Source organism: Aspergillus nidulans, chromosome III, assembly GCF_000011425.1.
Source record: "Aspergillus nidulans FGSC A4 chromosome III".
Taxonomy (NCBI): Eukaryota; Fungi; Ascomycota; class Eurotiomycetes; order Eurotiales; family Aspergillaceae; genus Aspergillus; species Aspergillus nidulans.
Genome location: NC_066259.1, coordinates 2,264,668 through 2,290,353, shown reverse-complemented (window position 1 = coordinate 2,290,353; position 25,686 = coordinate 2,264,668). Strand labels below are relative to the sequence as shown.

The 25,686-nt window shown below is 51.4% G+C and overlaps 9 protein-coding genes across 9 annotated transcripts, besides 1 other annotated feature; 3 read left to right on the top strand and 6 right to left on the bottom strand.

The window, feature by feature from the left end:
• Nucleotides 1–25,686: part of a sequence feature (contig 1.75 1..213493(-1)) that runs on past both edges of the window.
• On the bottom strand, nucleotides 941–2,791 carry ANIA_04357 (putative RNA exonuclease; the record flags this gene model as incomplete). Its single annotated transcript, XM_656869.1, has 4 exons — nucleotides 941–1,693; nucleotides 1,766–1,848; nucleotides 1,906–2,587; nucleotides 2,627–2,791. The coding sequence occupies 4 exons, from the start codon at nucleotides 2,789–2,791 to the stop codon at nucleotides 941–943; spliced, it is 1,683 nt and encodes a 560-aa protein (XP_661961.1).
• ANIA_04358 (trafficking protein particle complex subunit 13) lies at nucleotides 5,442–6,742 on the bottom strand (the record flags this gene model as incomplete). Its single annotated transcript, XM_656870.2, has 4 exons — nucleotides 5,442–5,840; nucleotides 5,888–6,318; nucleotides 6,625–6,636; nucleotides 6,676–6,742. 4 exons carry the CDS (start codon nucleotides 6,740–6,742, stop codon nucleotides 5,547–5,549), a joined length of 804 nt encoding a protein of 267 aa, XP_661962.1. The 3' UTR covers nucleotides 5,442–5,546.
• On the top strand, nucleotides 7,147–8,708 carry ANIA_04359 (RING finger protein). Its single transcript, XM_656871.2, has 6 exons — nucleotides 7,147–7,492; nucleotides 7,541–7,707; nucleotides 7,813–7,874; nucleotides 7,923–8,164; nucleotides 8,217–8,350; nucleotides 8,421–8,708. Exons 1-6 carry the CDS (start codon nucleotides 7,185–7,187, stop codon nucleotides 8,507–8,509), a joined length of 1,002 nt encoding a protein of 333 aa, XP_661963.1. The 5' UTR covers nucleotides 7,147–7,184; the 3' UTR covers nucleotides 8,510–8,708.
• On the bottom strand, nucleotides 9,055–10,548 carry ANIA_04360 (CENP-N/CHL4 family protein; the record flags this gene model as incomplete). Its single annotated transcript, XM_656872.1, has 1 exon — nucleotides 9,055–10,548. One exon carries the CDS (start codon nucleotides 10,546–10,548, stop codon nucleotides 9,055–9,057), a length of 1,494 nt encoding a protein of 497 aa, XP_661964.1.
• ANIA_04361 (protein metR) lies at nucleotides 11,903–13,627 on the top strand. Its single transcript, XM_656873.2, has 2 exons — nucleotides 11,903–12,381; nucleotides 12,874–13,627. Exons 1-2 carry the CDS (start codon nucleotides 12,120–12,122, stop codon nucleotides 13,494–13,496), a joined length of 885 nt encoding a protein of 294 aa, XP_661965.1. The 5' UTR covers nucleotides 11,903–12,119; the 3' UTR covers nucleotides 13,497–13,627.
• Nucleotides 13,759–15,053, bottom strand: ANIA_04362 (uncharacterized protein; the record flags this gene model as incomplete). The annotated part of the gene is made up of 3 exons (XM_656874.1): nucleotides 13,759–13,781; nucleotides 13,962–14,871; nucleotides 14,925–15,053. 3 exons carry the CDS (start codon nucleotides 15,051–15,053, stop codon nucleotides 13,759–13,761), a joined length of 1,062 nt encoding a protein of 353 aa, XP_661966.1.
• Nucleotides 17,114–18,719, bottom strand: ANIA_04363 (FAD-binding oxidoreductase; the record flags this gene model as incomplete). Its single annotated transcript, XM_656875.1, has 2 exons — nucleotides 17,114–18,382; nucleotides 18,432–18,719. 2 exons carry the CDS (start codon nucleotides 18,717–18,719, stop codon nucleotides 17,114–17,116), a joined length of 1,557 nt encoding a protein of 518 aa, XP_661967.1.
• ANIA_04364 (uncharacterized protein) lies at nucleotides 20,218–21,486 on the bottom strand (the record flags this gene model as incomplete). The annotated part of the gene is made up of 2 exons (XM_656876.1): nucleotides 20,218–21,401; nucleotides 21,453–21,486. The coding sequence occupies 2 exons, from the start codon at nucleotides 21,484–21,486 to the stop codon at nucleotides 20,218–20,220; spliced, it is 1,218 nt and encodes a 405-aa protein (XP_661968.1).
• ANIA_04365 (putative DNA mismatch repair protein (Mlh3)) lies at nucleotides 22,411–25,162 on the top strand (the record flags this gene model as incomplete). The annotated part of the gene is made up of 2 exons (XM_656877.2): nucleotides 22,411–22,654; nucleotides 22,706–25,162. 2 exons carry the CDS (start codon nucleotides 22,411–22,413, stop codon nucleotides 25,072–25,074), a joined length of 2,613 nt encoding a protein of 870 aa, XP_661969.1. The 3' UTR covers nucleotides 25,075–25,162.

The following is a 25,686-nucleotide window of genomic DNA, read 5'->3' as shown; positions in this document are numbered from 1 at the left end:
CCAGGTTCCATCGGGAGCGAGAATTGACGCAATGACGCCAATGATGTCCAGCAGGAACGTGGATGCAAAAGCATCTTCAATCTGAGATGGCAGAAATGCCTCGATTCGGTCAGAGTCGGCCAGGTTTCGGAGCGCCTGGAGGACAGTCTGAGCGGATTCAACGCAGCAGGGAGAAGGGAGGAGACAACGGGTGAAAGTGAGATTGCCAGGGGGTTGGTGTTGACGGATAGTTGGGAGTTTGTGGCTCGTTCAGAGCGGGAAAAGAGCTAACATTGCTCTAGTAGCTTCTTAATAACACTGAGCCAGACCAAGAACCCTGAAGCCAGCGTCAACCGGCTCGGCAAATCAACCGGCAAGACGGCCAGGCGTAGCCCTTCATGTTCAGAGCGAGAACTGCCTCACTTGACATGGCCTAAAGAGCGAAAGTGTGCGATACGATGTGCACCCTAAACAGGTCAAAGATGGCTCGAGTGAGGAAGATGGGCAAGACTATCTAGATGAGTGTGCACCTTGACTTTCCTTCCAGCCGATCTGACACAACGTTTGGGCTGTAGACTCCAGGACCATCCAGGCCAAGTGGTTCGCCAATCTCTCAGCGCAATTTCGTCGGTTGAGAGTCCCGAGCCCACAACGGCTATAAAGCTCTATTTCACCTGGACACTCAGACCCAGTTAGAGAAGCAAAAGAAAAGTTAAGATCTTTACATACTCAATCTCCAGTGAAATGGCGATGTCGCTGTTGACATGAACTCCGCTCCAAATTACAAAATCCTTACTATGTTCGACCCTCTCCTGACCACTGGTGATGGCAACTCACACTAGCAGAACCACAAAGAAGCTTTTACCGCATGAAATAAGATCCTTAAAGATCCGATCTGTCTGACAAGGGTAAGACTGCCGCCTTCTAGACCATGAGCCACCACTTCTAGCATTAAAGCAAGCTACTTTCGTCCCTTCTTCAACGCCATAACCTCCCTCTCACCCGCTGCCCACTCCCGCAGCTTCTCTGGATTACCCAGGCACCAAAGCACGACCTCCCTCGCGGCAAATGTATCCTCCAGACAATCATGTCCCTTTCCTGTCTGTATGTCCAATTCAAAGAACGTTTTAGCAAGCTTCCTGACCCTGGCGCAGTCCTCCTTCGCACCAGCAACCGCATCCCTTGTCAAGATCGCCGAATCCACGATCCGCTGATGCACCATTCCCAGCACTGCCAGGTCATTATGAAGACTATGCCCTATCAGTATAGTCTGCTTATCGACAAACATCCACAGAAGATCCCGCGCAGCTTCCCAACCTTGCACTGTCTGCCCTTGTTTCTTCATCTCGCTCAGAAGAGACTTGTTCACACCGCTCACCCGGGTCCGCCAGTTGATAACGCGCTGATCAGCAGCCGGCTCAACGAAGGTATTAACCAGAACCTCCCCGCTCAGAAAGTCCACCGCAGCAAGGCGAACCACCTCGCTGACCTCGCTGTTGTTAGGACCAACAACGCCGACCATCTCGCAGTCCAGCACGACGGCTTGCCGAGCATTGGCATTCTTCGCCGGGCTTGGCCTTGACTGTGCGAACTTGATGTCTGCTTGTTTGAAGTCGTGGGTTAGAAGTTCTATACAGCCGTTGCTCATCCCGTAGTGCTGGCAGTTGATGCACCGGGCTTTCCGGGCTCCGTGTCCTCGCCCGCGAACCTCACTCTAGAATACGTTAAACAAGGCTAGAGGGAGAAGAGGGGAGAGTGTGTGAATGGAATCACTAGCGATACTTACCAGGAAACCCTTTTTAGTTGGGTGAAACCGGCATTTTGAACTCGCGCTCGAAGAACCTGTGGCATCTGTTTGCCCTTTCGTGACTGGGATAATAATGGTTAGATAGAATCCTAAATTGTTTTGGAAGAGCAAAAATTTACCCCCACAGTTATCGCATTTTCTCGTCATCTCGATCTCCGCTTGAGTTGGAACTCGCATCCAGTAGTGCTCTTTGGCGAGAGATTTCCTTGAGTGGCATTTTGTTTCGAGCAAACGGAGCATGCTCTCGCGTTCGGCGAGCGGAATAGATGTCCATGAGCCTGACCATGATTCCTTCCAGTTATGTTGAACGAGGCTTTCTGATTTGCTCAGTGGGACTGGAACTGGGACTGGAACTTTAGATTGAGGCAGAACAATAGTATGAAGAGCTAACTCGTCTTTACGCTCCCCGTCTCCAGGCTGGGCAGAAGGCGCAGCCATTGTTGTCGACAGACTAACCATCGCAGTAGACGAAGAGGTCGGCATAGACGTGAACGCAGGTTTTTCCCGTTTATTCACTGCTTCTGCAGCAGAGACGACGGTAGATCTCGAGCTCTTTTTCTTACCTCTCGACCGCGGCTTCTTCTGGACTGTCTCGTTTGTTGACTCTGGATTTTTACTGCCTGCGCCTGCTATCAAAACTGCATGGCTTGCTTTGTACTTGTCTTTATGGCTCTGCGAGCGCTCGTGGTCACTCAGTGCATTCTCGTCTTTGAAAGCCCTGTTACAGAGCTTGCACTGGGGTTTGGAGCTTGACTCCGTGTTGGGACCGTTGCGATCCGTGGGGCTAATGGACCTGACTTTCTTGACAGTACTTAATGTTGATGTTAATATAAACTATACCGGCATAAGCCTGGTTCCTGGGATTGGTTTTGTTGGTGAAACTGGACGTTCGGTAGTATGTGCTTTGGAGGAGCGACGATGCATGCGTAACGCGTTTGCGTCGACAAAGGTTCGCTGACAAGCGTGGCAGAAATGTGGGATGTTGGTAGGGCCTTTCGAGTCCATATTTTGACTGCAATTGTGACTGTAACCCTTCTTTTTGAGCCTGTAGATGTAGGAGCTGAGATATCTCGTGCTGTATCTGCACCTTAAGGCCGAAGAGTGTCTGCGGCTTGACGGGTAGTATCGGAGTATTTATGTCTGGGCACATGCCAACCCTTTAGGCTGCATGAGTCTCTATTGGGCCATTGCAACGATATCGTCCAAACCATAGAATGCGTGCGGTCAGCCTACAGCTGGGCAATATGCCCACGGGGGCATTACAGCCAATCATTTACTGCGATAATGGTGGGGCTGTGCGGCACGGCACGGCGCGTTGCGCCCCAGTTGCCGCCGTGGCTCAGCCTCAATAGGCTGCTATAGATATCACCATATGGAAGGCAGCCGGCGAACCCGGAGAGCAGTGCCGTAATGGGAAGCCGAAAAAGCCTGACTTGTCAGCTGCATACCAATCATATGCGAGGGATTACCTACCTGTCAGTGACTAGGGAGCCACAGTTAGGCCCGAATTCCGATAGCGCTCTCCATAAGGCGGAGTCTATTGCCAAGACTCAGGGCTCAACCAAGAATCAAGCTAGATAGACTTTAAAGTGGATCACGTATAGGTTGCTCATCTGCCTAGTTTCTTCTACTCATGCATCAACTATGTTCCGAAACGCCAACCCAGCAGACGGTTTCGATGCAAGACCGCATCTAACCTAGTCTCTTCAAAGACGCTTGTTTAGTAGAAGTATTACAGAGTACTCAAACTTGCTAGGACTCGCGTCTTTGTCTGATTTAACTTGTTTGAGAGACTGCATTAATGGCAATATCCAAGGGGAATAATACTTTAGAGAGTTGCAGGCAGCATACCAAGCTATGAACTTCTGTTTGTATACGATGGAAGAAGCTCACAACCGCTGGAGCATTTCTGGCTTTGCTAGGGATGCTAAAGCCATCTCGACACAAATTCAGTCTTAGTACAGATATCACAGACTCAAAATCCCAGAAGATGCGAATAGCCCCATTAGGATTGAAGTAGGTATATGGGGTACCTTAATGGCCGCCGTATCTATAATCAGGCTCTCGGTTATTCTAGATTTTTAGCGGTTGATATTGAGCAGTTACACTTAAATTGATGCTGTCCATCTCAACAGAATATATAGGGCGTGCCACTTGAAACGCTCTTCTCTACTTGAACCCGTCTTCGCCCCAGCTTCTTCCACTTCCCTCACGACTTACACCATCCCCGTTCGCATTCTAGCATGATATAACGGTCCGCAGCGACAAGATACCAAATATACGAGCAAAGATCTACCAACGCCTTCTCCACCTCTGGCTACATGGTAAGGCAGCGAAGATAGGCTAGGTTCCCTTGACAGTTTGAAGGTGACCCTGAGTGCTCAAGGTCAAGATCGAAAGCGACGAGTATCCCCCATCAACCCTGCGAAACGACTCTGGTTGCAAGTGGGCTGGCGGGGTGATAGCAGTGGACCGCAGATGTATGGAACTGACAACTATGATGTCTTTGGGCTTGAGCTTTGTGCAGAAGTTGGTAATGTTGGGATTCTGCAAGATGCAGGCCTCCTCTTGCTCGCCCAGAGCATGGATTGGAGACGTAGTATTGATGAAGAGCTTAGGGGTGAGTTCTTTGCTTCACTTGAGTACAAGGGTTGGCATGTATCAATGCATGGGACGAGAAAGAGATAGAAGTCTTGAGGCTTGGAAAGCGTAAGCTGCTAGGCTGATATATATTTGAATGCCGATTGTCCAGATCATACAGTCAAAGTCGTATGATCTAGCTATATACTCCAGAGTTCTCGGCCAACCTTTCAGTGAATTCAGATCCCTTCCCGCAAAACACTGGCTAAAGGCCTTCTCAATTACTACAACAGAACCTTTCAGTACCTATTTCCGTAGAAGCTCGTCTTCGACATCGGACTAAAACCGGGTCCGACAGTAAGAAAAGAATGAACAGGACGATAAGCATGCACCCGAATTTCTCAGTGCCTACCACGTTCCCGGTCACATTTAGCATTCAGTGTGGACCATAAATTGACATTTTGTCTATTTGTGTCTTACTTTCATGTCAATTCTATTCTCGTCTGGCGGTTCTGCTGGGGATGAAGGAATGAAGGGAACTCGGACCAGCGAAGTGGATTAAGCTATGACGAAGATAGCGATTTAGGTTGGAAGCACATTATAGGATCATCGGCGTCTAAGCATTGATAATCTGGAACGGGAGCCATACGCTGGCTCGTGGAAACTATTGCATGACATAAAGGGCAGCCAAAGATATTATTTTATGAGGCTTGGCTAGATTGATTCGATTTGCTAAGTATGATTTGAAATTGTGGAATGCTATGAGATACACTGTGCTGCAGTAGAGAGCACGGTTAGAAGCAAAACTCCGAACCAATGATTATGTTCTAGCACTCCTCGCACAAAAATTGACTGGTCGTCAAATTACAACAGAGCCGCAGCCAAAGCCCAGTTGAGAGCCCCAATCCCACTTGTCGGCAGGCGGCTCCGCCACCGAGCAAACACCAGCGCCGCGTAACGCCAGCCGGCAGAAAGCCCGGGTCAAGACTACAAGCCTCCACTGCCCGTGAGATCTTGATCAGTTTCTTTGTATGCGGCAATTCGCAAAAGATGACCGCGGAATTACCTTCCTGCAGCCATACGAGCAGGGGTCTAAAAACCGTCCATTTCTGGCAACTTGGTAAGGGTAAAAGTGATATTTGCACAGTGCGCCTCGCTGTGCTATGTTATAAGAACCGCATCACGCTCGTTTCCGCGTTAGCAAGTTACCAGTCGTCAAAAATCCCTTATCGCCCATAGAGCTCCTCCACTCTATTGATAATTGGCCCAGCACAGCGCGGCCGTCACGCCGCAGGTCCTTCTGCAGGGCCTCTAGTCCTTCTTGCTGGCCTTCTTCTTGCTCAACGAGGAACGCAACCTGTAATACGTCTCTGGGGTTTAGGATTGGCGGCGGGGTTTCCGCCTGGTCTGGCCGCTCTAGATCCCAGTTCAAGGATATTGCTTTGAATGGTGCTTTAGGGTTGAGACATGTTTGCTGCAATAGTTAGGTAGGAATGCAAGTGTAAAGGTAAACAAGCGTACCTTGATTACAACAGCCCCATCGCCAACATTCTCAAGCTGGGCTTCAAGGGCAAACCGAAGCAAACGCGTCTTTCCATATGGCCCTAGTGACTTGTTATCAACCTCCAGCGGAGCCAGCTCCGACGATTTGGTCCGGACGCTAAGACACGGCTGCGCGACGAATTGGTACAACTTGCGGAAAGTCCTTACCCGCCCGCTAGCTGCTTGGAAGTCGTTCCCGATCATCGTCTCAGTATAGCTGACGCTGACGGCCAAGATATGGTTGCCCTCTTCTTTCAGGTCAAATCGCACGATCTTTTGTAGTGATTGCCCTTTCTGTAGGCCATCATTGGCATTGGTATCCGAAGGCTCGAGGTCTAAAGATGAGACTTGTGAGGGAGTTTGCATCTCGGCAACGATCCGGACGGATGTTATGACGCGGGTCGTGTCATCTGCCAGTTCATTGTTCGCGCACAGAGTACACGCAAACGTTTCTCCAACGTATGCTGATCCGAATGTGGGTGGTAGGGTAAGCTGTCCTGGTCAGCATCCCGGATCCAAGGTTAGGGCGAATTCGAGATCGTACGTTTGGGGTGAGAATGAATTGGGTATCGACATTATTTGACGGGAAGTTCAAGGATGCTTTGTCAGATATCTTCGTATTTGCAGCTGGAAGCGGATACTGATATGACAACGAGGGCCGTGAGAGGCTGCGAGGTCAGAGGGGCCATTGGAGGGGCCTATCCATCGGTGCTTACCGGAGGACTTATCTGTTAGTCGAGATCATATAAAGGCGGGTATTCGCATACCTTTTAGAGATACTGAGTGCGGCTCCTTCGGGGCATCAGCACCCGAATGAGCACGATGGCGAGCCATTTGTTGATGATGAACTTCGAGTTGCTTCAAGCTGGGAAGCTGGACGTTATCGCACGCTGAATACAGACAGTGCAAACACAGCAAAAACAGCAAACTCTCGAATCCATAGAGCTAATCCCAAGAAGGCTAGAGTATAATGGTTTATCGCTCCGATAAGAAAATGATGTAAACACTCCCCATCCAAATTACACTATACACCTGACCTTAGGCAGCCTTTGGTGGCATTTATCATTTCTCCTTTCACTTTGCTGAGCACTTGCGTGCTCCAATCAGTGTTCCCGCACGTCGGGCTGGTGATGAGGTTAGTCATCTCCATGTGGGGAGCTGGAGGAGGAGCGGAATTTAGAGCTTTGCGCCACTAATACTGCTTCCTCCCCTTTCAGCCACTTGATACAACACAAGCGTCTACCGTCTCACAAAGGTGGTGAGAAACCCCTTCGAGATGGCTCGAGTCGCTTCTGTTCGCACGACCCTTAGTGCTTCCTCTACGCGATCCTCAAAAAGAACGCAGGGATACTCAACCCGCATCTCTGCTAAGAGCACACGTAAAAAGAAGACATCCGCAAACCCCGCGAGCAAAGTGAAGAATGCCACTGAAACGACCAGTGGTTACACTACGAGTCGAGCTGCGAAGAGGAAAAGCCAAAAGAGCGAGGAATCTACAGAGACGACCGAACGTCGATTGAGGAGGTTTCGCCACTCCCCCCCGGTGAGCTACCAACAACGTCTGGAGCGTGCAGTCACCCAACGGTAAGCACTAAAAGCATGATATCTGCACCTGCTAACAGCGTCTTATAGCATGTTCGTCGTTGGACAAACTGTATCTGGCACGGATGTGGTCCCCGAGCTGAACTTCGACATCGTCGGCTCAACTGGCAACATTTACAAGACGACCGTCGGGAAGGTGCCGACCTGCAACTGCCCGGATGCAAGGAAAGGCAACCAGTGCAAGCACATCTGCTATGGTAAGCTATCACTGTTTCAACAACTTTACGCCTCAATGGACTATTCTTTCCTCCTGCTATTATTATCCTTGGCATCCTTATACCTATCGCTAATGGCCAATGCAGTTTTAGTAAAAGTCCTGAAGGCTCCTTCGCATCTCCAGTACCAACTAGCTTTCCTATCATCTGTCAGTGCGTCAACCAAAACTTTGGGCAACAGACTAACATATCCTTAGGAACTCCGCGAAATTTATGAAAACTCTCCCCTCCGAAACGTCAAAGACAAAGCGGAGGACCACGACACTGATGGGAAACGTAAGCCAGTCGAAGGCGACTGTCCCATCTGCTTCATGGAATTCGAGCCGGACAAGGAAGACATCGTCTGGTGCCGCGCAGCGTGTGGGAACAACATCCACAAAGCCTGCTTTCAGAAATGGGCCGCTTCGTCAAACAACCAGGGAGTCCGCTGCGTTTATTGGTATGTTTGCGCTTAGTCCTACCCTCGACTCACAGACTAACCAATTCCCAAGTCGCTCACCGTGGCAAAACCAAGACGCCGACGGTAAAGTCGACGTTACCCTCGAACAACTCGTCGCTCAGGGTCGAGTCGGCGAAGACGGGTACATCAACGTGGCAAGTCAAATGGGCCTATCGGGTGAACGCGGTACGCAGCCATCCCTGTAGAAGTCCCTTTCCCCTACTTTTTTATGCGAGGACACTAATTTGATGAGAAGACTCTTCAACATACTATCAGCGGTGGGTGCACCGGCGCTCGTATTATTCTGGCTGGCGTGACCGCGAGGACTACGTGGACTACTACTAGACGCGCATTGGATGTTGGATTATCACCGCGCCGTCAAATTTTCAGCACACCTACAGCCTCGGCGTTCAATTGGGAGTTTAAACGGGTCATCAGAGGGTTGTATTGGGTCTACCTAGGGATCTTTGGCGTTCGGCTCCTCATACCCCACTTAGTTGTTTGGAGTACTTTCGATTCCTTGAATTCATCCTTGTTGGTATGACTACGGATGGTCGCGTCGTAGATGACCAATGTGCACCGCGACCTACTGTGTGTAGGCGCAGCTCGTAATATCAAACGCCAGGTCCCTGTGCAATTCGTGGTGTCTTATGAACTCAGCCACAAGGTCGGATACGTTGATAGTCATTCCGCCACTGAATGGGATTGCTGGTTAGGCCGGCGACCCGTGCTCATCATGCATTCAACCATCCAGTTGAAGATGAGCGGTTAGGATCCTTGGCATGATCCTCAGTCTGCCGGGCCGTAGTAGTCCAGGTTCGAAACCTACCAAGGTTACAAAGCATGAGATCAAACAAGACGGGTTGGAATCCCCCAAGAATTCACTTTGTTCATCCATCATCATTGACCACCCGTCCGTTCCTCACCACAGCCATACTGACGCCTTCTTCTCCCGTCATCCAAGATGGCATGCGCTCGGCGTCCACAATGCCAAGTTCCGCTAGCTTGCGGATACCCGATATGACGTCCGTTCCGGTGAACGTGAGTGACAGCGTAGGGCCGGCAGAATCGGTCCGTTCCTCCACCGCATCTTGGGTACCGCTTGGTGGATCAAGAAGGCGGGCGTCGAGACGGTCGAGAGGCGCAGAGGATAGAGTGGTCCCGGATGTCCCGAAGCGGGATTGCACAGTGAGTTTGCGTTTCTTGGATGTGCGTTGGTCTGTTTCTGGATCTCGGGTTCGGCGGGAAAGGATCTGAGGCTGAGAACTTAGTGCCTCAGTTTTCTTGTCGCTGTCGTTGTCGTTGTTGGTGTCTGTGAACTTGTTTTCTTTCCCGTGACCGAGCTGGGAGCATGCTGTTTGCTTTTGGTGTTCTTCTGGTAATACAGTGTTGGATGGACGTGGGTCTAGCGGACTTCCCTCCAATACAGCGTCAGCGAAGATGCTGAAAGCGCCACTGGCTTTGTTGGAACGGCCCGGTCCCCGGAGCGAAAGGAGAGCCTGAAGGTTCTTTGCTGTGAGAGATGTGGATTTGAAAACATAGCGTTGGTGGGGAAGCGATAGAGCTTTCGGAACGGCATCGCGCACGATGCGCTGGAGACTTCGGGGGTCCGTTGCGATCGCGGCGCCAGGGGTTGGTTTTGAGCCCGTTGTAGAAGCGAGAGAGGTATAGACATAAGGGCAGCTGTCTGGAAACGCGACGTACATGACCCGCGATGAGTCAACAAGATTGTCCGGAGCCTGGCGTGGGTTCTGGTACGGGGAGTGCGTGACGAAGATGCGGAGGAAAGTGAGCGGGTGTGTTGTAGAGCGGGCAAGGTAGAAGTGCGCTTTGACTAGCGGTGAAATCTGTTCTTGAAGCTTATTGAGGAAATTTGAGGCATGAACTCGCGGAATGCACGCTGAGATGTCGGCTAGATTGCTCTCTTCAGCTTCTGTGCTTGAGATGCCGATGCGCGTAAGCTCCAGCGCCGTCCATCGCAAACTTGCCGGGTGGTCATCCAGGTATCGAAGATCGATCATTGCAATCTGTCGCAGCGTAATTCCGTGTCTCCAGTCTCCATCCAGTATGCGGTCAATGACTTCCCGTTTTCCGCCTTTCCGAAATTGAAGCTCTTGGTAGGCGTTGCGGACGTCGTTGAGGGTGCGCTCAGCCGGGTACGGCCGTAGTCCTTCATCGTCTGGGTTTTTGGCCTCGTCTGCTTCCAAGAACGGAGGGAAATTATCGACGTTACGGTCGTCAAGCCATTGGAAGACGAGGTCTAGCAGCGATTGGCGGGGCAGTTTTCCTAGCTGCTTTACCAGCGAAGGAGTGGTTGAAGGGATACGTAAGTTGCTTGGGAGACTGGCGGTGGTGGGCGCGCGGACGGACTTTGGACGCGGCATATCGGTTAATCTAGGATCACTTCAGACTCATGTCTGTAAACTGTTCAAACTGTTTCTTGCCTCGCATTTGGCAAGAGTCGTTGCTCGCCGAGCAGCAGTTTGTTTTGAGAGCCCACTTTAAAGCCGCCGAGCATCAGCACTCGCGATCACGTGATAGCGTCTTATATTGATGCCTCAGGACCAAATACCTACAAACAACCTACGGGTGCGGACGCAAGTCATTCAGGTGCGATGAGTCATCCGCCGGACTTCGCAGACCTGCTATTCAGCTACAGAATGCATCGTCTTCAATCTCACCCTCTCATATCAAAGTCCCTTAGTATGCTGCAGATGTCGTGCTCAGTCCTCAGTCAGTGTAATTGATCATCAGGCGAGATAATTCAAACTACTCTTTCTCCAGCGCTCCACTAACGGTGCGAGGTTGAAGTCCAACGACGCATAAGTACCTTATGACCATTGTGCAATTGAGATATTTTATTAGCCATTCGCTTGCGCCTTCGAGGTTGTACAGAGAAAGGAGCACACCATACGGAAGAATGATGCGGGGAAGAGCTGGTTTTAGTTGAAGTCGCTGCAGATGTACTCAGTAGATATTCATCGCAAACCGCGCCAGCGATAAAAAGATCATGTGCAGCGCAGCCAACCAGAAAGCTCAAGGCAGAGGACCGAACGCAAGGTTGGCCACAAAGGATGATCAGAGACAGGCATTACGAGCAGGGGACCAGGGGTAGGTCCTTCAGCAGCCAGGGCCTCCAAAACTCAAACTTGCTGGCGATAACAAGTCGCAGTGTCAGGCTGAATTGCTGCAACAACAATGCTGAGCTTTGGTTGGTCGTATTTGGCGTATTACTGTTCGCGTCGTGAGATGTAGACTTCGTTCAGTTCAGGGCGCGAGGGAGAAACCGGATGGCAGGCTGAGTTGGCCCATGGTTGGGGAGGCCGGCTTCGGACCTCGCCCGGTGGCAAGCACTCCAATTGGCACTTCTACCCAGGGACAGAATATGCCACGGGGAAGCCATACACTTCAGGGCAATTGTAGAATTGCGAACTCAAACTGAGAGCAGAGAAATTAAAAATCACCTTGTAATACCAGCTATAGTGGCAAAGGAATAAGCATCGTTCCACCAGTGGATGTACTCAAGAGTGTTCTGTGAGTATGTTTTCTGTAGCGGAGCGGAGACTGCTCGGACATCGGCTGGACGGATTTGGCTGTGTATTAATCAGCGAGCCATGCCACCCCACACTTACCTCAATCCGACGCAAAATCTCCCGGCCCTCGTCTCCGATTAACCCACCATGCTGGATCCCCTCTTCTTCTCCTTCTCTCCCACTTTCTCTCCGTCTCCATCTTCAGTTTCGACCCTCTACATCCACCGTCCGACAATTTGTCGACACCGCGACCGGTTTCGAGCGACCGCGCTCTTGACGACTCACCGCCGGCATATTTACGCCGTGCCCCTCCAGTCGTCTTCAGTACGCTTACGAAGGAAATAGTACTTGGGAGATATACGGTACCGATAAGGGTTTTGGTTGAAGACGATATCTAAGGCCGATACGGCTCGCGCTTCACCATGGCTGAATACAATGGCCGCCGTGCGCCCAACTTCTCGCAATATCTGGACGATTTGAATGCCATTCCTTCGCCCTACGATGTCGCGATGCAGCAGCAGCAACAGCAGGATGGGTTCAATATCGATAACGACCTATCGCTGTTCACTAATACCGAGTTTTTCGACTTCGATCTGAACCTCCCGCCATTCGAACCCGTCGAGGAGAACAAGCACAACGTTAACCAAAACTCCGATATGGATTTCTTGGATATACTGGGTGGTGGTAAGTGTTGGATTTTCTACATGGCTGCCCTATTCTTGTGAGATCGAGTATCTTGGATGTGCTGTCAAACGTACCATGGGAGCTTATCCAGAGGTTCTCTCTGGCATGTGCATCTATTTCTCGAAATTTTCTTGCTTCTTCAAGGCGCTCGGACGTTTGTGCATTTCGGTGCTGAGCTTGGGCTGTCGTCTTCGATGACTGGTCCCTGCACGAGGCGCGCCATCCGCCATCCCACGCTTTCGCAATCTGGACCGGTCATTATTGGTGCTTTCCTTGAGTGGATCGCACGAGTATGCGCGGATCTAGATTAGTGTGTCAGGGCTGCTGCAAGTTCAGGGCATTTGGTGATATCGCCAAAACGTCTCGTGATGGCGTCATTTCACGTGACCAATCCTGGCCTGGTGCGGCTCGTTATACGCTCTCCCCACTATCACAGTCTTGTTCTTTAATTTGCTGGTTATTTGCGAGACATGTGACGCTAACTATCCCCAGAAGGGTTTGGCAATGTCAACGACTATGCCCCTCAGATGAATTCGATAAACAACCAATCTGTACCCGTGCAGAATGCTCAGTTCCATGCCGTGCCGCAGTCGCAGGTTCCCGGGTTGCCTAACGTTAGCGCCCAAGTGAACCAGTCCGTCAATTCCCGGGCAACCGCCTCCCCTTCTCAGTCTTCTGTCGCTGCCCCGAGTCCCACGAACGCTACCTCCCTCGCAGCTCCTGCTCCAGGCCCTAAGCGCAAGCACACGCAGAAGACTGTCCCAGTTAGCGTGGAGGAGGCTGCACGAATTGCTGCTGATGAGGACAAGCGCCGCCGCAACACCGCCGCCAGCGCCCGCTTCCGAGTCAAAAAGAAGATGCGCGAGCAAGCTCTGGAAAAGACCGTCAAGGATACTACCGAAAAGAACGCCGCGCTGGAAGCCCGTGTCACCGCCCTCGAGCTCGAGAATCAATGGCTCAAGAACCTGATTACCGAGAAGAACGGCAAGTCCGCGGAAGAAGGAAAAAAGGCGGAGAACGACATCTCGGACATGTTCAAGAAGTTTCTTGCTGCACAGAAGACCGAGGGCGAGCGAAGTAACGGCAACTCCAAAATCGGCGTTGGTACCGTTTAGGTCTCGCTTAGAATGAAGTTTGCTGTTTTTGTCTTCTGTTGTATATCTTGACCTTTATGTTGATATCATTTGCTTAAGTGAGAGGCGTCATGGTCGGTTGGATGGGCGGTGGGCCAGTGATGATTACGTTAATACATGCAGACACATACGATGTCGAGATTCATCTCAGTTCTCTTTACCGTCTTTTAGATCGTAAGCTGATTGCGGCACCCAGTATTTTCACGAGAGCGCTTGATATGTGCGAGTGCAGGGTTCTTGGCCTTTAGTTCCTAAGCTTCAAAATATCTAGTATAAAGCTAGTTATAGGGCCACCTGTGCTGCTTATACAGTGTATACCGGATATGATATACTGCATATAGTTCTGCTTTCATACTCTGGCGGAGATAATGACCCCCCTTACAACCCCCGTCCTTGCCCACCACCCAAAAATCTTCCCAGCCCCCGCGAACTTCCTCATTCCCTTACCTCCACCTAGACCGTATCCCTTCAACACCTCTTCGCGCGAATTGATATACCCAGCAATCCCACTGAATACATCCCCTGATATATCTCGGAAGCTGATATCCGACAAATCATACCCAGCCTCAACTAAGAGCGCGGTGTATTCATCTTCCGTGAGGAAATTCGTATATGGTGTTCCCGTTAAAAGGCACAAGATGCGGAGGAGGAGCCGCGTCCAGAGTGAAGGCTTCGGGGTGGGAAGGAGGAGGTCGAAGGCCATTAGTGAGGCTTGGAGTGTAGAGTGCGCGTATTTGAGGAGCGGAAAGCGGGACGGCGAGAAGTGGTAGAGGGTGTCGAGGGCTAGGAGCCAGTTCTCTTCTATTTGCTGGGCCGGAGCAGGCGGGAGGGAGGCTTTCAGCTCGGGGCTCCAGGACGAGGGGTTTGCGGCGTCGGCGCAAAAGACCTGAGCTCGGTTGCTTGGAGTCAAGCCTTTGTCTTCACCCTTCTCGGACGGGGAAGGTGAGGAAGACAAGGAGAAGGCGCGGCGGTTTTCCTTTTCGAGTCTTTCAACCCGCTGCTTTGCGAACTGCGCCTGGACAGGGATAGAGGTGATACCGACGTAAGAGTCGAATAGCGGCTTCTTCGGGCTCGTGCTGTCTTTCGCATCCCCGGCCCCGTCCTGTTCTGCTGTTTCTGCTTCGCATCTATGCATCCCGGGGCCCGTTCCCCGTTTGTACCCTAGTATCCGCATCGACTGGTCCCCGCACCCAATTCCTACGTCCAGCAACCGTATCTTCTTCTCCGGCGGCTGGGGATTCGCGTCGCCATTCTCGTCTAGTAGCGACGCTGTTATCAAAACTTGATCTAGGAGCGCAGCGCAAGCGGTAGGGAAATCAGTTGTGTCCTGTTGGCGGTCAGGTTTGTTTGGCCGTGGCTACGAGTTTTTGAAAAGATATATAGAAGGTTTAATAGGCAGAGGGGAGGAACCTTCCAATAACCGAGATTCATCCACATGGTTGGTGGGGGGACGGGAATGTTGAGAACTGCATGGTCGAGGCCGTAGACGGAGGAGGCGGATATCGTGCTCTTCGACCTGCGAAGAATGGAGAGCTTCATTGCGGTTGGCGGCGCGCATAGATCTCTTTAAGTACTCTAGAAGTTATTATGGACAGCGCATTATCGCTGTGCGAAATAAATGGCAGATATTGTAATTGAATATTCCCTGCAAGAATTTGAGATGAGTTCTGTGCTTGCAGATTCTCTGCGGGGAGACAAGCGGAGATAGATAAGTGTTTGAAAACCACTACCGTACAGTACCAGTACGGTATTAATTCAATACCGCCGTTCTACATAGGGAAGAGTACGCCGTCCCAGGCCCCATTACGCACTCTGATACAAACGCCAGACCTCGCCTATCCAGGTTGCACTATCTTTTCGTTAACTCACAGAGATGCCAGTTTCATCTTTCTCCTGACTTACCAGTCCACCTTGAGTGCGAGTAGCATTCAGTTTGTCTTCTCATTGGGATTGATGGGATTGATGCCCGAAGAAAGTCCCACTGGCATTCTCCAGGATCCAAATGAGCACGCATGTTGCAAAGTCCAGGCATCTGACAGCTGCCCTGGCCCTGTCACTTCTAAGGATTTGACTTACATTGCTTCAAGCAAATCACAGTTCCTCTGAGAGGATTAACCCGATGACTTTGGGCGAGATCCTCCCCGCGCCCGAACCCTAATCGAAGTCGACTTCAGGGTATCGTTGGGTGAGTGTATTGAACGACGACTCATTCATCAACCCTCACCAACGAGATAACATGGGTCGTCATTACTCTGCTCTAGCAGAGTGTCATTGCTGCTGGTGACGCACTAGCTGCAGTGGGAACTAAATCAGGGATGCTGTGGAGTCTGCGTCGGTGTGAATAATCAAGACACGAATTGTCAGTCGCCTACACCCGATCGAATATGATCAGGAGATTCACAGTCGTCCTGGTGCTACAAATGCGAATTGGTCTTTGCTGAGCCGATGGATGTTATGTATATCTCCACATAACTAAATGATGAGGCCCAATAGCTCGTGAATCATGTCTGATAACAGCGGCATTGTGCTTTCTACACTTCTTGGAGATTTTCAGTTGTCTCATTCTCTGTCGCCATCTTATGCTCGTCTTAATGAGCAGATAATGCCCTTGTTTCACAATCCAACCTAGTGTACATCATACGGTACGGGCATGAGCAGTAAGGACAGGGACTACTAGTTGGTCCTTATCCAATCCTTTCTACAATTCAATTTTATTTCGATCTATGCTATTTTCGTGACTTCTGGTCAGTCTTCTATGCAGTTTCTCCCTAATTTCGTTAGAGGGAAGGCCACGTCTGAAGTCCTAGCCGTCGTATCCTGAGGCTGGGTCCAGCCATGAGCTCCGGGCCGTCTTACCATATCAGCTCTGATAACGCTTTTTCTGGTACTTGCTATCTAAAGTGCTATTGATATAGTATACGATTTATCAGCGCTATCTAGCAATCTGATGGGCAGCATGCAGATGACATTAAAAGCACATGTACGGCAAGAGCCGTTCGAGCAGATACCGTAACCCTAATCCAAGCCCAACCGCAGTCTGCATCCCTTGCTTGCTGAAGGGGCAGTACGACATCGCCTCTTTATTTTCGTTCTTCTTACTGTGGGGTGCTTTGTGCATCCTGTTAGCAGCTTCGCCGGCTTCTTCGCCATCGGCTTCTCCACGATCTTTGGAGGCCTTGTCTCACCAACAACATTCATTGGCCTATTCCACACTCTTGGTACATGAGGTATAGAGTTCAAGCTCATGCTGGCGGTTTGTTAATCGTATCTCGCTTTGCCATGCGAATGACTGTCGGGATTAAGCAACTGCGGCCGCAATCGAGGATCTGACGGCCAAATGATGAGCATTTCTAGCATAAGAGTTGGGCAAAAAAACTGCTTACCTGGTGATATATGGTTTGAGAATATGAACGGTTCGATGGCGGATTATTTTATGCCTTGCGGGCTATGTAGGTCTGTAAACCGAGCCCTAGCCTAAGGTCTGCCCAGATGGGGTAATATACAGTAGTATTGTGGAGCAAAAAGAATGATTCGATACGCTGTTATCTCATTATTAAACAATGTACGAAGGTAACCCCTTAGTTCTCAGTCCTTATTTTTCAGCTCTGAATGATGGGGTTGTAGAACCGGATTCGGTTGTCGGGGTCATATCTCTCCTTCAACACCCTTAGCCTCTCCAATCTCCACGCCTCATGCCCGTACTTCTCCTCTACTGGTTCGAATCCATTCGCGTAGTTAACATACGCGTGAGCCTTCCTTCCAGGCTGTCCCTCATTCCACATATCGCGGACCTCGCCCGCCCACTCCCACGCCTCCCTCTGCAACTCGCTGTCCGTATTATCCAGCGCAATACCAATATTAATCAGCATAAGATGGCGGTCCGATCGAAAAGGATACGCCGAGTCATCTGGGTCAAACGCTTCCACACCTGCAGTGCTGTACCCATCGTGCTCAATGACACCACCCCTTGCCAGGGCCCGATTGCTGCCAATTCGCCGTCGAAAACTCTCGAAGATTCTACGCTCCGCAGTAACATTATACACCTGAAGTCCTGCCGTTGCTGAGACAATCCTGTACCCATGCTGACAGACAACACTCTCTGAGTCAAGGCCCTGCGTAGCTGCGATCTCCGGGTAGGGCAGGTCCCCTGACTCCTCAAACAGCGCGGGGATCGCGTTAAATGGTGCCAGGAGAGGCGCTGCAGCTTCCGCAGAGCCGTGATAGGCGAAATACCACCGGATAAGGGGGTTCTGGGCGTCAATAGTCTCGTTCATGAAGAAACTGCCCCAGTTTTGCGCCATATTCACCGGCGTAGACCCAAACCCGTTCTTATGCAGGGCATTCAATGCTCTAAATAGAACCTCCAGCTGCTCGCCAGCCCAGACATAGTTGTGGTAGTGCCATGTCTCCGGGCCGCGTAGATATATCTTGCTCTCGAAGCTCGTCACGATCCCGAAGTTGTGTCCTGCCCCTCTCATGGCCCAATACAGGTCTGGATGACTGGTGCTGTTCACCGTGATGGCCGTCCCGTTCCCGAGTACCACATTCAGCTGCAGGATGTTGTCGCTGATCATCCCGTACAGCCCTTCCAGTCGACCGTGGCCCCCGCCTAGTCCGGGTCCCATCACGGACACACAGTCGCATGCGCCGGTGGGTGTTACATACCCCCGGTCCCAGAGGTAGGAAACCACCTGTCCGCCATAAACGCCACCTCCAAAACGAGCAGAGGTGCCGGAGGAGTCAATTGTGATCTCTGAGAAAGGGGAGAGGTCAATTTGGATGCCGGTGAAGGCATTGAGGGAGGACGCGCCGCCGTGGGCGCGGTCGCGTGCGAGAAAGGGGACATTATTTTCATTGCAGTATGATACCTATGCACTATCAATTATATTACGAATCAAGGAGGAGAAAGAGACGCACGATTGTAGAGACATCCGCCTCCTCGCCCGGCTGGATGACAAGCTGGATGTGCGGCGTGGCAACAGTATTCCAAGGCTTCGTCGCGTTCACGTATCGGGCATCGTCTACACCGAAAATAATAGATCTCGGTGAGAGGATGCTGTTGAGTTCGCGCTGGATTTCGGCGACGCTCAACTGTTGGTGTTGCCGGGGGAAGAGGTCGGGATTGTCAGCGGCTGACCTGGCCACAGCCTGTGGGCCAACTAGGGTGAGGCTGTATGCCAGGAACAGGAAGCCTCTCACCTGCATCTTGCTGCTTGGTTGATCTTATTAGATCAAGCAGAGGGGCAATTGATGCACGATCATGACCTCTGCTGCCGAACGCTGCTATATATCTCCCATATCTCTACGATGTACTCTCGGGTTTCTCACCGGCATCGGCATGCTATATCGATACCTGATTTTGCGGATTACAGAAAACAGTAGTCCGTGAGCTATAGAAGATGCAGCCTCAGTGGATATTAGGAAAATCAAGATTCGTCGCGTGGAGGGAGGGTCTTTTGCTCTGTCAGCTGATGTCAGAACTAGTGAATTAGGGCTACGTACGGGCCTCTAAGAAGGAACCAGATACGTGGCGAAGGTTCAACAAGCCTGCCTGACAATCAATTGGTCTTGGCTGCTCTTTCTCGGTGATATGCAAGTAGCAGTGCATGCAGGTCTGCTGGGCAGGGTACCGTGCTTCACTACGTACATGCTAAGAGGTACGTACCCTAATCAACCCATGCTAGCGCAAAATGGGAGTATGACATTTCACATCCAAATACACTGGGCTTGCTCTGTTAATCGATCTATCTCGTGCTATATTGTTCCCACCGAAGAAAAACCACGGCAAGCACTGGACCGGATGCGGAGTATGTACCTGTCCCAAAACTAGTAGCCGATGCAATATTGCTTCTGCAAAAGCAAATCCCGCCGTGAATCTCTCAACTACAGAAAATATATACTCCGTCCCGGAAGCCCAAAGATTCGAGCAGCCGAGCTGATCGGTAATAGAGTTGGACCATGCCTGCAATTGCGGTGTGCGAAGCATATGCTGTGTACGGTAAGGATAAACCCTAACTGATGTGTATTTCGTTCATTGCCCCAGCCTCAAGACATTGCCATTGCCGGTCAAGTCGACAAATCAGTCTGCAGCCAAGGAGTGGCACTTCCTTCTTTTCTGCTTCCTCTCTTTTTTCCTTCTTCATTCTCTCTTCTTTCCCCCTTTTGCATCACAGTATGTTTTTATATGTGATAAGTGCAATCAAACGGAGTCGGTACGGAGCCTTTCCGCCCGCGCAGGACTAAATTGTAAGGTCGATCTTGACTAGTATACGGTAGCCCTTACCGACTGGAATATATGGCGACGATACGATAGAATAGGAATACGAGGGCTAATCTCGGCCCACGGGCTCCAGATTCAGGGCTACAACAAGGGAGAAGACCAGGTGACTACAATACACCTGGACTGCAGGTAGTAAGTAGGACCTGCAGCTGGCGGCTTGCAAGCGCGGCCTGCCGGAGGAAGGGCTCAAAGATTCATACCGTTTGATTTCAAGTTCAACCATCAGTGGATATAACGACGCGTGCAATGGACATTAACTCATGATACGATGCCACCCAGCCAGCCTGGGAGAAAGAAACCCCTAAACTCCGTGATCACATGGAAACCCGATCATCCCAGTCCATTAGTCATGAAATCCCGAGTAAACCTCCGTAGTCGTGCAAACATTAGCTGTTTTAACGCTCGTCAATCTTTGCGCTCCCTTTAGCTTCCATTTTTTTCATCGTCGCTTTCATCTTCCTCACCCGTAATCTCTCCCCACCCCGAGCTGCGACGGCTGATTCGTCCTGACTGGGTAGGTTGTGGCCCGACACCAGAAATGCTGGCAGCATTACTGTCCTGACGCGCATGCGAGTGTGCTCCGCTTCGGATACTTGCTCCATCGCCGGTCGCCGTGCTTTGCTTGGCGTAAAGACTGCCGCGTTCGCCGCTGGGTGTTACACCAGATGACGAGTATACGCTCGCTCGCTCTGCGCTTGCTAAGCCGACAAGACTGGGTCGGCTCAGAACACCAGGGGCATTGAGTGCGGACGTATTTGATGCCTCACCGACGCCGCTCAACACGCTCAATTGGAGGCTTTCACGACTGCCGCCGAAGACGGAGGACGGGGCGAGGGCGCGGACTGAGGCATTGGTATCTAAGGAGTTTCGGCGGCGGCGTTTTGAGGAAGAGGCGAGGGTGAGGATCGACGCGTTGTCGGTGAGAATGTTGTTTGCGGTCGCGACGCTGTACGTAACCGAGTGCCCGTGCGGGGCGAGATGCGGGGGTACCGCGGTGGCGGGAGAGGGAGGGAACTGGTGGGAGAATTGTACCTGCTGCGTGCCGCTCGTCGAATGGCCGTGGTGGTGGTAATGCGTATGGTTCTGCGTATTGTATATATTTGAAGGAGCCGCCGACTGCACGGTCGTCAACGTCGTGGTCAACGACCGGACTGACGGCGCCGGTGACGAGAATGTACTCCCCTCTCCGCCTCCATTTGTGCTCACTCCTCCGCCAACCGTCACCGTTGTCCCAGCCTTGGAATATGCAGCCTCGGAAATTGCCGTCTCGCCGTTGGTGGAAATTGTCGGGGCCGCCGACTTTGCGCTGGTCGCTGGAATGTTCGTTTCATAGCCCGAGTATGTGAGGGACGGTTCGCTTTGGGAGCGGGATCGAGGTCGTGCAGGATCTTCGCTGATATGGGAGGAGGCGCGGTCGCTGGTAGACTGCTGGAGAACTTGGGGGTGGCCGGACAGAGGATAGGGATTGTTCTTGATGCCGCGGTTCTTAGTCTTAGAAGCTCCGTGGCGTTTGTTCGACCATCGGATCGTGCTGGAGTCGTTGGAGCCTTTGAGGCTCGCCAGTCGCTTCATCCAGCTCGCAAAGGGGCGGCGGCGGCCATTACGGTCTGCACGAGGCAATGTAAGTGGTGTTCAGGACTGGATCTAGAGGGGCATACCGTGCGCCCCAGCAGGGCCATCGGTTGTGGCCATCTGCTTTGTATCTAGAATACTGTTCTCGCAAGACTCAGTAGCTGTATTCAAGGAAACCCCTCGTCTACTGCAGCCGTGGTGTTATTGGCGGAGGAAATGTTTACCGCGTTGGACACCGACCGATAGACGCCCAGCGGCGGCGAGCAGCAACGGGCGGGAGCGCGAAAGGAAAGGAGGCAGTGAGATCGGTCCCTAGTAACGAGCTGTTAGATAGCAGTAGCTCGCAGTCTGATTAGCTTTATCAAGTTGCTTTGGGATGAGGTGACTTGTCGAAGAAGGTCACCGGGAGTGAATCAATGCGGCACTGAGCCTCCTTCAAACACCAACGTCTGGCACACGTGATACGCCGTCTCGGCCCAACGCAGCCTCTGCTAATATTATGCCCAGCCTCGTTCGTCAATATTCAATATTATCATTCATGACAGCAGCTGATTGGAAAGTCTGGGCAAGCAAATGCTCCGAACGACGCAGCCTCCCGAGAGGACGCGTAGCCGCGTACGCCCTGAGTCTAGAGCTGTGGGTTTGTCAATTGTCATACAACTAATCCTAGACTTCTAACGCAGCCTGCAGCGCTAACGATTAGGCTTGGCTGCATGAACTGTCTACGCAAAGCATTCCTGAGTCCAGCTCCCAGAATACCTCGTGGGCACTGGATGCTGGTTATATCACGTGATAAACACCGACATCATCGATCGCCGTAGCGTCCTCTCTTCTCCGTCTTTTCTCTTTTCACTTTCCTATTCTTCCATTCGAACCGTCATCCCCGCTGAACAAGATGGAAGTGACCTTGGCGTCTTCTGGACCTTCTGGACCTTCTGTGCGGCGATCTTAGCTTAGCTCAGTACCCTTGCTTTGCCCAGGTTGACTTGAAACCAAACCTGTGCTACGTGGCGGCCCAGCCATTGTAAATATGTTTTGGACATCATGATAAACGACCACCCAATTCAGCCACTCCCTCAAGATGTGGCCGCCAAGATCAGGTCCTCAACGTTGATCACGCATTTGAATGGCGTCGTCTTGGAGCTTGTCAAAAATGCGCTGGACGCAAACGCACAGTGCATCTTTGTAACTGTTGACTACCGACGGGGTGGATGCGTGGTTGAAGACGATGGGGAGGGAATCGCACCAGCGGAGTTTGAACCCGGTGGCGGGCTAGGGAAGGCTCATCGTACGTCTCCATTGGCCGGTGATTGACTTTAGCTGCTGCTCACGGCGTTAGATACATCTAGGTTCGGTACGTCGAGTTCCTACGGCAGAAAAGGCTGCTTCCTGGCTTCTCTATCGGCGCTCTCATTGTTGACCATCACTTCACACCATTACCGCCATGCAAGCACAAATACTGTCATGTTCCACCACGCACACCCGATTGCGCGACTCTTTCCAGCCCCGAGGCATCATAGGTTGAAGTTTAGCGACCATGGAACGCGGGTCACTGCCAACGACCTTTTTGGAAATATGCCGGTTCGCGTGAAGAGCCGCGCCCTGGCATTGCAAAAGCCAGATCAGCTTGACCACCAGTGGGATGATCTGAAGCAACTTCTCGTCGCCCTCATGATCTCTAATGATAGGCTTCAGAAGCTGTCCGTCTCGGAGACGGATAAGGAACGAAAGTTCACTATCCGCCCTCGCCATGATCCTCTTGCTGGCGATTTGGATCTAACGCGACTCAGCTCAATCCTTTCCCAGGCTGGTTTGGTCGACGCTGCAAGAATGCAGAAATGGCATTATGTTTCTGCAGCCGTTCCCCAACTGACGATTCACGCTGCACTGTCACTTGTTCCGAGCCCTTCCAAGAAGGTCCAGTTCATCTCCTTGGGAGCTGAGCCTGTGTTTTCGCAAAGTCAGGCGAACATACTGTACAGCGAGGCAAACCGGCTATTTTCCCATTCAGATTTTGGGACGACCGGGAATGTGCCCTCAAGCCATGGATCTGGGATTGAGGAGCGACCCCGGTCTCCGGCTGTGAACAAATGGCCCATGTTCTATATTCAAATAGGTTCGGTTGGAACTATAGGCAGTGATGAGGAACTACCAGAGTCGGACAAATCACTTCAACGTATACTGGATATTATCGGACTGATGATCAACGAGTTCCTGAAAGAGCATAAACTGCGCCCGCGGGGCGGGAGGACACAGCGCCAGGCCTTTGAAGAAGAGGCTTCCGTATGCTCACAAGCAGTGGGAAAGCACTATTCAAACTCCAGCTCTGAGTTGTCGGAAAGGCAATTCAAGCTTCCGTCATCTTCCCGTCCAGGTCCAGGTGGTCATTTTGGGGCCTGGTCCCGAGTCAAGAGATCAAGCAGCCATATTAATGGTTCAACAGAAGTGAAATCTGTCTCACCTTGTCTACCAACTGCTGAAAATACAACTAGTGCTTCGCTAGCGGTCCAGGAGCATTTACTTTTGGAGAGTGTGGCAGACGACAATCTTACGCCGCGGACGCGGGAGATGTCCGTGGACTCTGCGCTTCAAGACCATGATAGGATTCCCTGGATTGACTCATATACAGGAGCACAAGATTCGATCAATTCCCTGGCTGATAGTTACGTCAGTGTTCGCCCATCGGCTGCATTAGCGCTCGCCAAACGGCCAAAAACGACCGGATTTCTCCTCGCGCCGGTCTTGGATATGCACAAGCGGCCGGCATCTGCCATACCAGAATTACGAGATACTTGGTTGGGAAACGATAACAGGAAACGCCCGATTTTTGGCCGTTCCGAACGACAGATAAACGCTCTAGAACCTAATTCAGAGTGCCCTCACGCGGAATCACACAACTTTCACGGATACCGCGGACTGGATAACCTTGGGTTGTCAAAGTACAGTGGGAAGCTTCATAAATGCGACCTACAGACCGCACGAGTCATCGGCCAAGTTGATCAAAAGTTTATCCTGGTAGAAATCCCTGACGCGAACGCATCAACTCTTGTTCTTATCGATCAACACGCAGCAGATGAGCGGTGTCGGATCGAACGCTTATACAGCGGCTTTTTCAATGGCTCCGAGGTGCAGACGATTGAGGTGGAGCCGATAGTCATTGCCATACCACCTGTTGAGACATCGCTCTTTAGACAGCAGGCAGAATTCTTCCAGTCATGGGGCATTGAGTATATGATAGGGCATGCCTCAGAAAGCGGCAAGGCCTCGATATCTGTGTCAGCACTCCCTACTCTTATCGCAGAACGCTGCCGGGCAGAACCTGAGCAGCTGATTGGCATCCTCCGTGCTGAAATCTGGAAACGGACTGAAGAGCGCCCGCAGACCTTTAATGCTAAGGGGACTGATTCTGCAGAAGATTGGGTCCGGCAGATAGCAGGTTGTCCTCAGGGTATTCGTGACATGCTTAATTCGCGCGCGTGTCGAACCGCGATCATGTTCAACGACGTCCTGAGCGTGGATGAGTGCAGGACCCTAGTCAGTCGCTTGGCTAGCTGTGTCTTTCCTTTCCAGTGCGCGCATGGCCGGCCTTCGATGGTGCCTCTGGTGGAATACCCTGGAACCGATGAGGGAAGGGGTAGTACAGATGAACGCGAGGCGGATTCTGGCTTCACCGAGGCCTTCAGACGGTGGCAGTCAACATGTCAGTGATCACTGCTAGTACTTTCGTGAGCATTATATCCGCCTATCAATCGGGTACAGTTCTCATATGATTTTTATATGTTTCTTGGCATACGTAGGAATATCTTGAAGCTATTATCTATCAGCAGCATATGAATAAATCTTCCCTTCAATCACTGAGTTGAAGACCGTACTTCTTGAGTTTCACTCGGTCTACTTCGGCGCATTATACGGGGCAAAAGTTTGCCTTCACTAGATTCTACTGTACAGTCACACCATCTTCAATTTTTTCGACCACCTACGCCGGTGCATTCACCCGTGACCACACTGCCACCCCCACCGGCCTTTTACCAGGAATTATATCCAGCATCTTCACTACGCTCAGCCCAGAAGGACGCGAAAAGCCTACTTTCGAATCCCAGTCCTTCCCCAGTACCAGAAGCTCCCTCTTCTCTCCAAATATCCTCAGCCTCATTTCGTCCAAAAGGGACTTTGTCGCCTTCAGACACAATGGAAGGGATACTTCAAAGACATACCTTCAATACTCCATAATATTGGCTTTCCTCGCTGAATATTAGGGCCTGAAATCCAACCATTGCGGGCACCTTTCTAAAACGTATCACCCTATAGGGAATTGGGAGG

Coding starts and splice junctions, on each gene's coding strand:
- ANIA_04361 (XM_656873.2), top strand. CDS start 12,120: ATGGCTGAATACAATGGCCGCCGTGCGCCCAACTTCTCGCAATATCTG. Junction 12,382..12,873: donor CTTGGATATACTGGGTGGTG/GTAAGTGTTGGA, acceptor AACTATCCCCAG/AAGGGTTTGGCAATGTCAAC.
- ANIA_04359 (XM_656871.2), top strand. CDS start 7,185: ATGGCTCGAGTCGCTTCTGTTCGCACGACCCTTAGTGCTTCCTCTACG. Junction 7,708..7,812: donor GTGCAAGCACATCTGCTATG/GTAAGCTATCAC, acceptor TGGCCAATGCAG/TTTTAGTAAAAGTCCTGAAG. Junction 8,165..8,216: donor GGAGTCCGCTGCGTTTATTG/GTATGTTTGCGC, acceptor CCAATTCCCAAG/TCGCTCACCGTGGCAAAACC.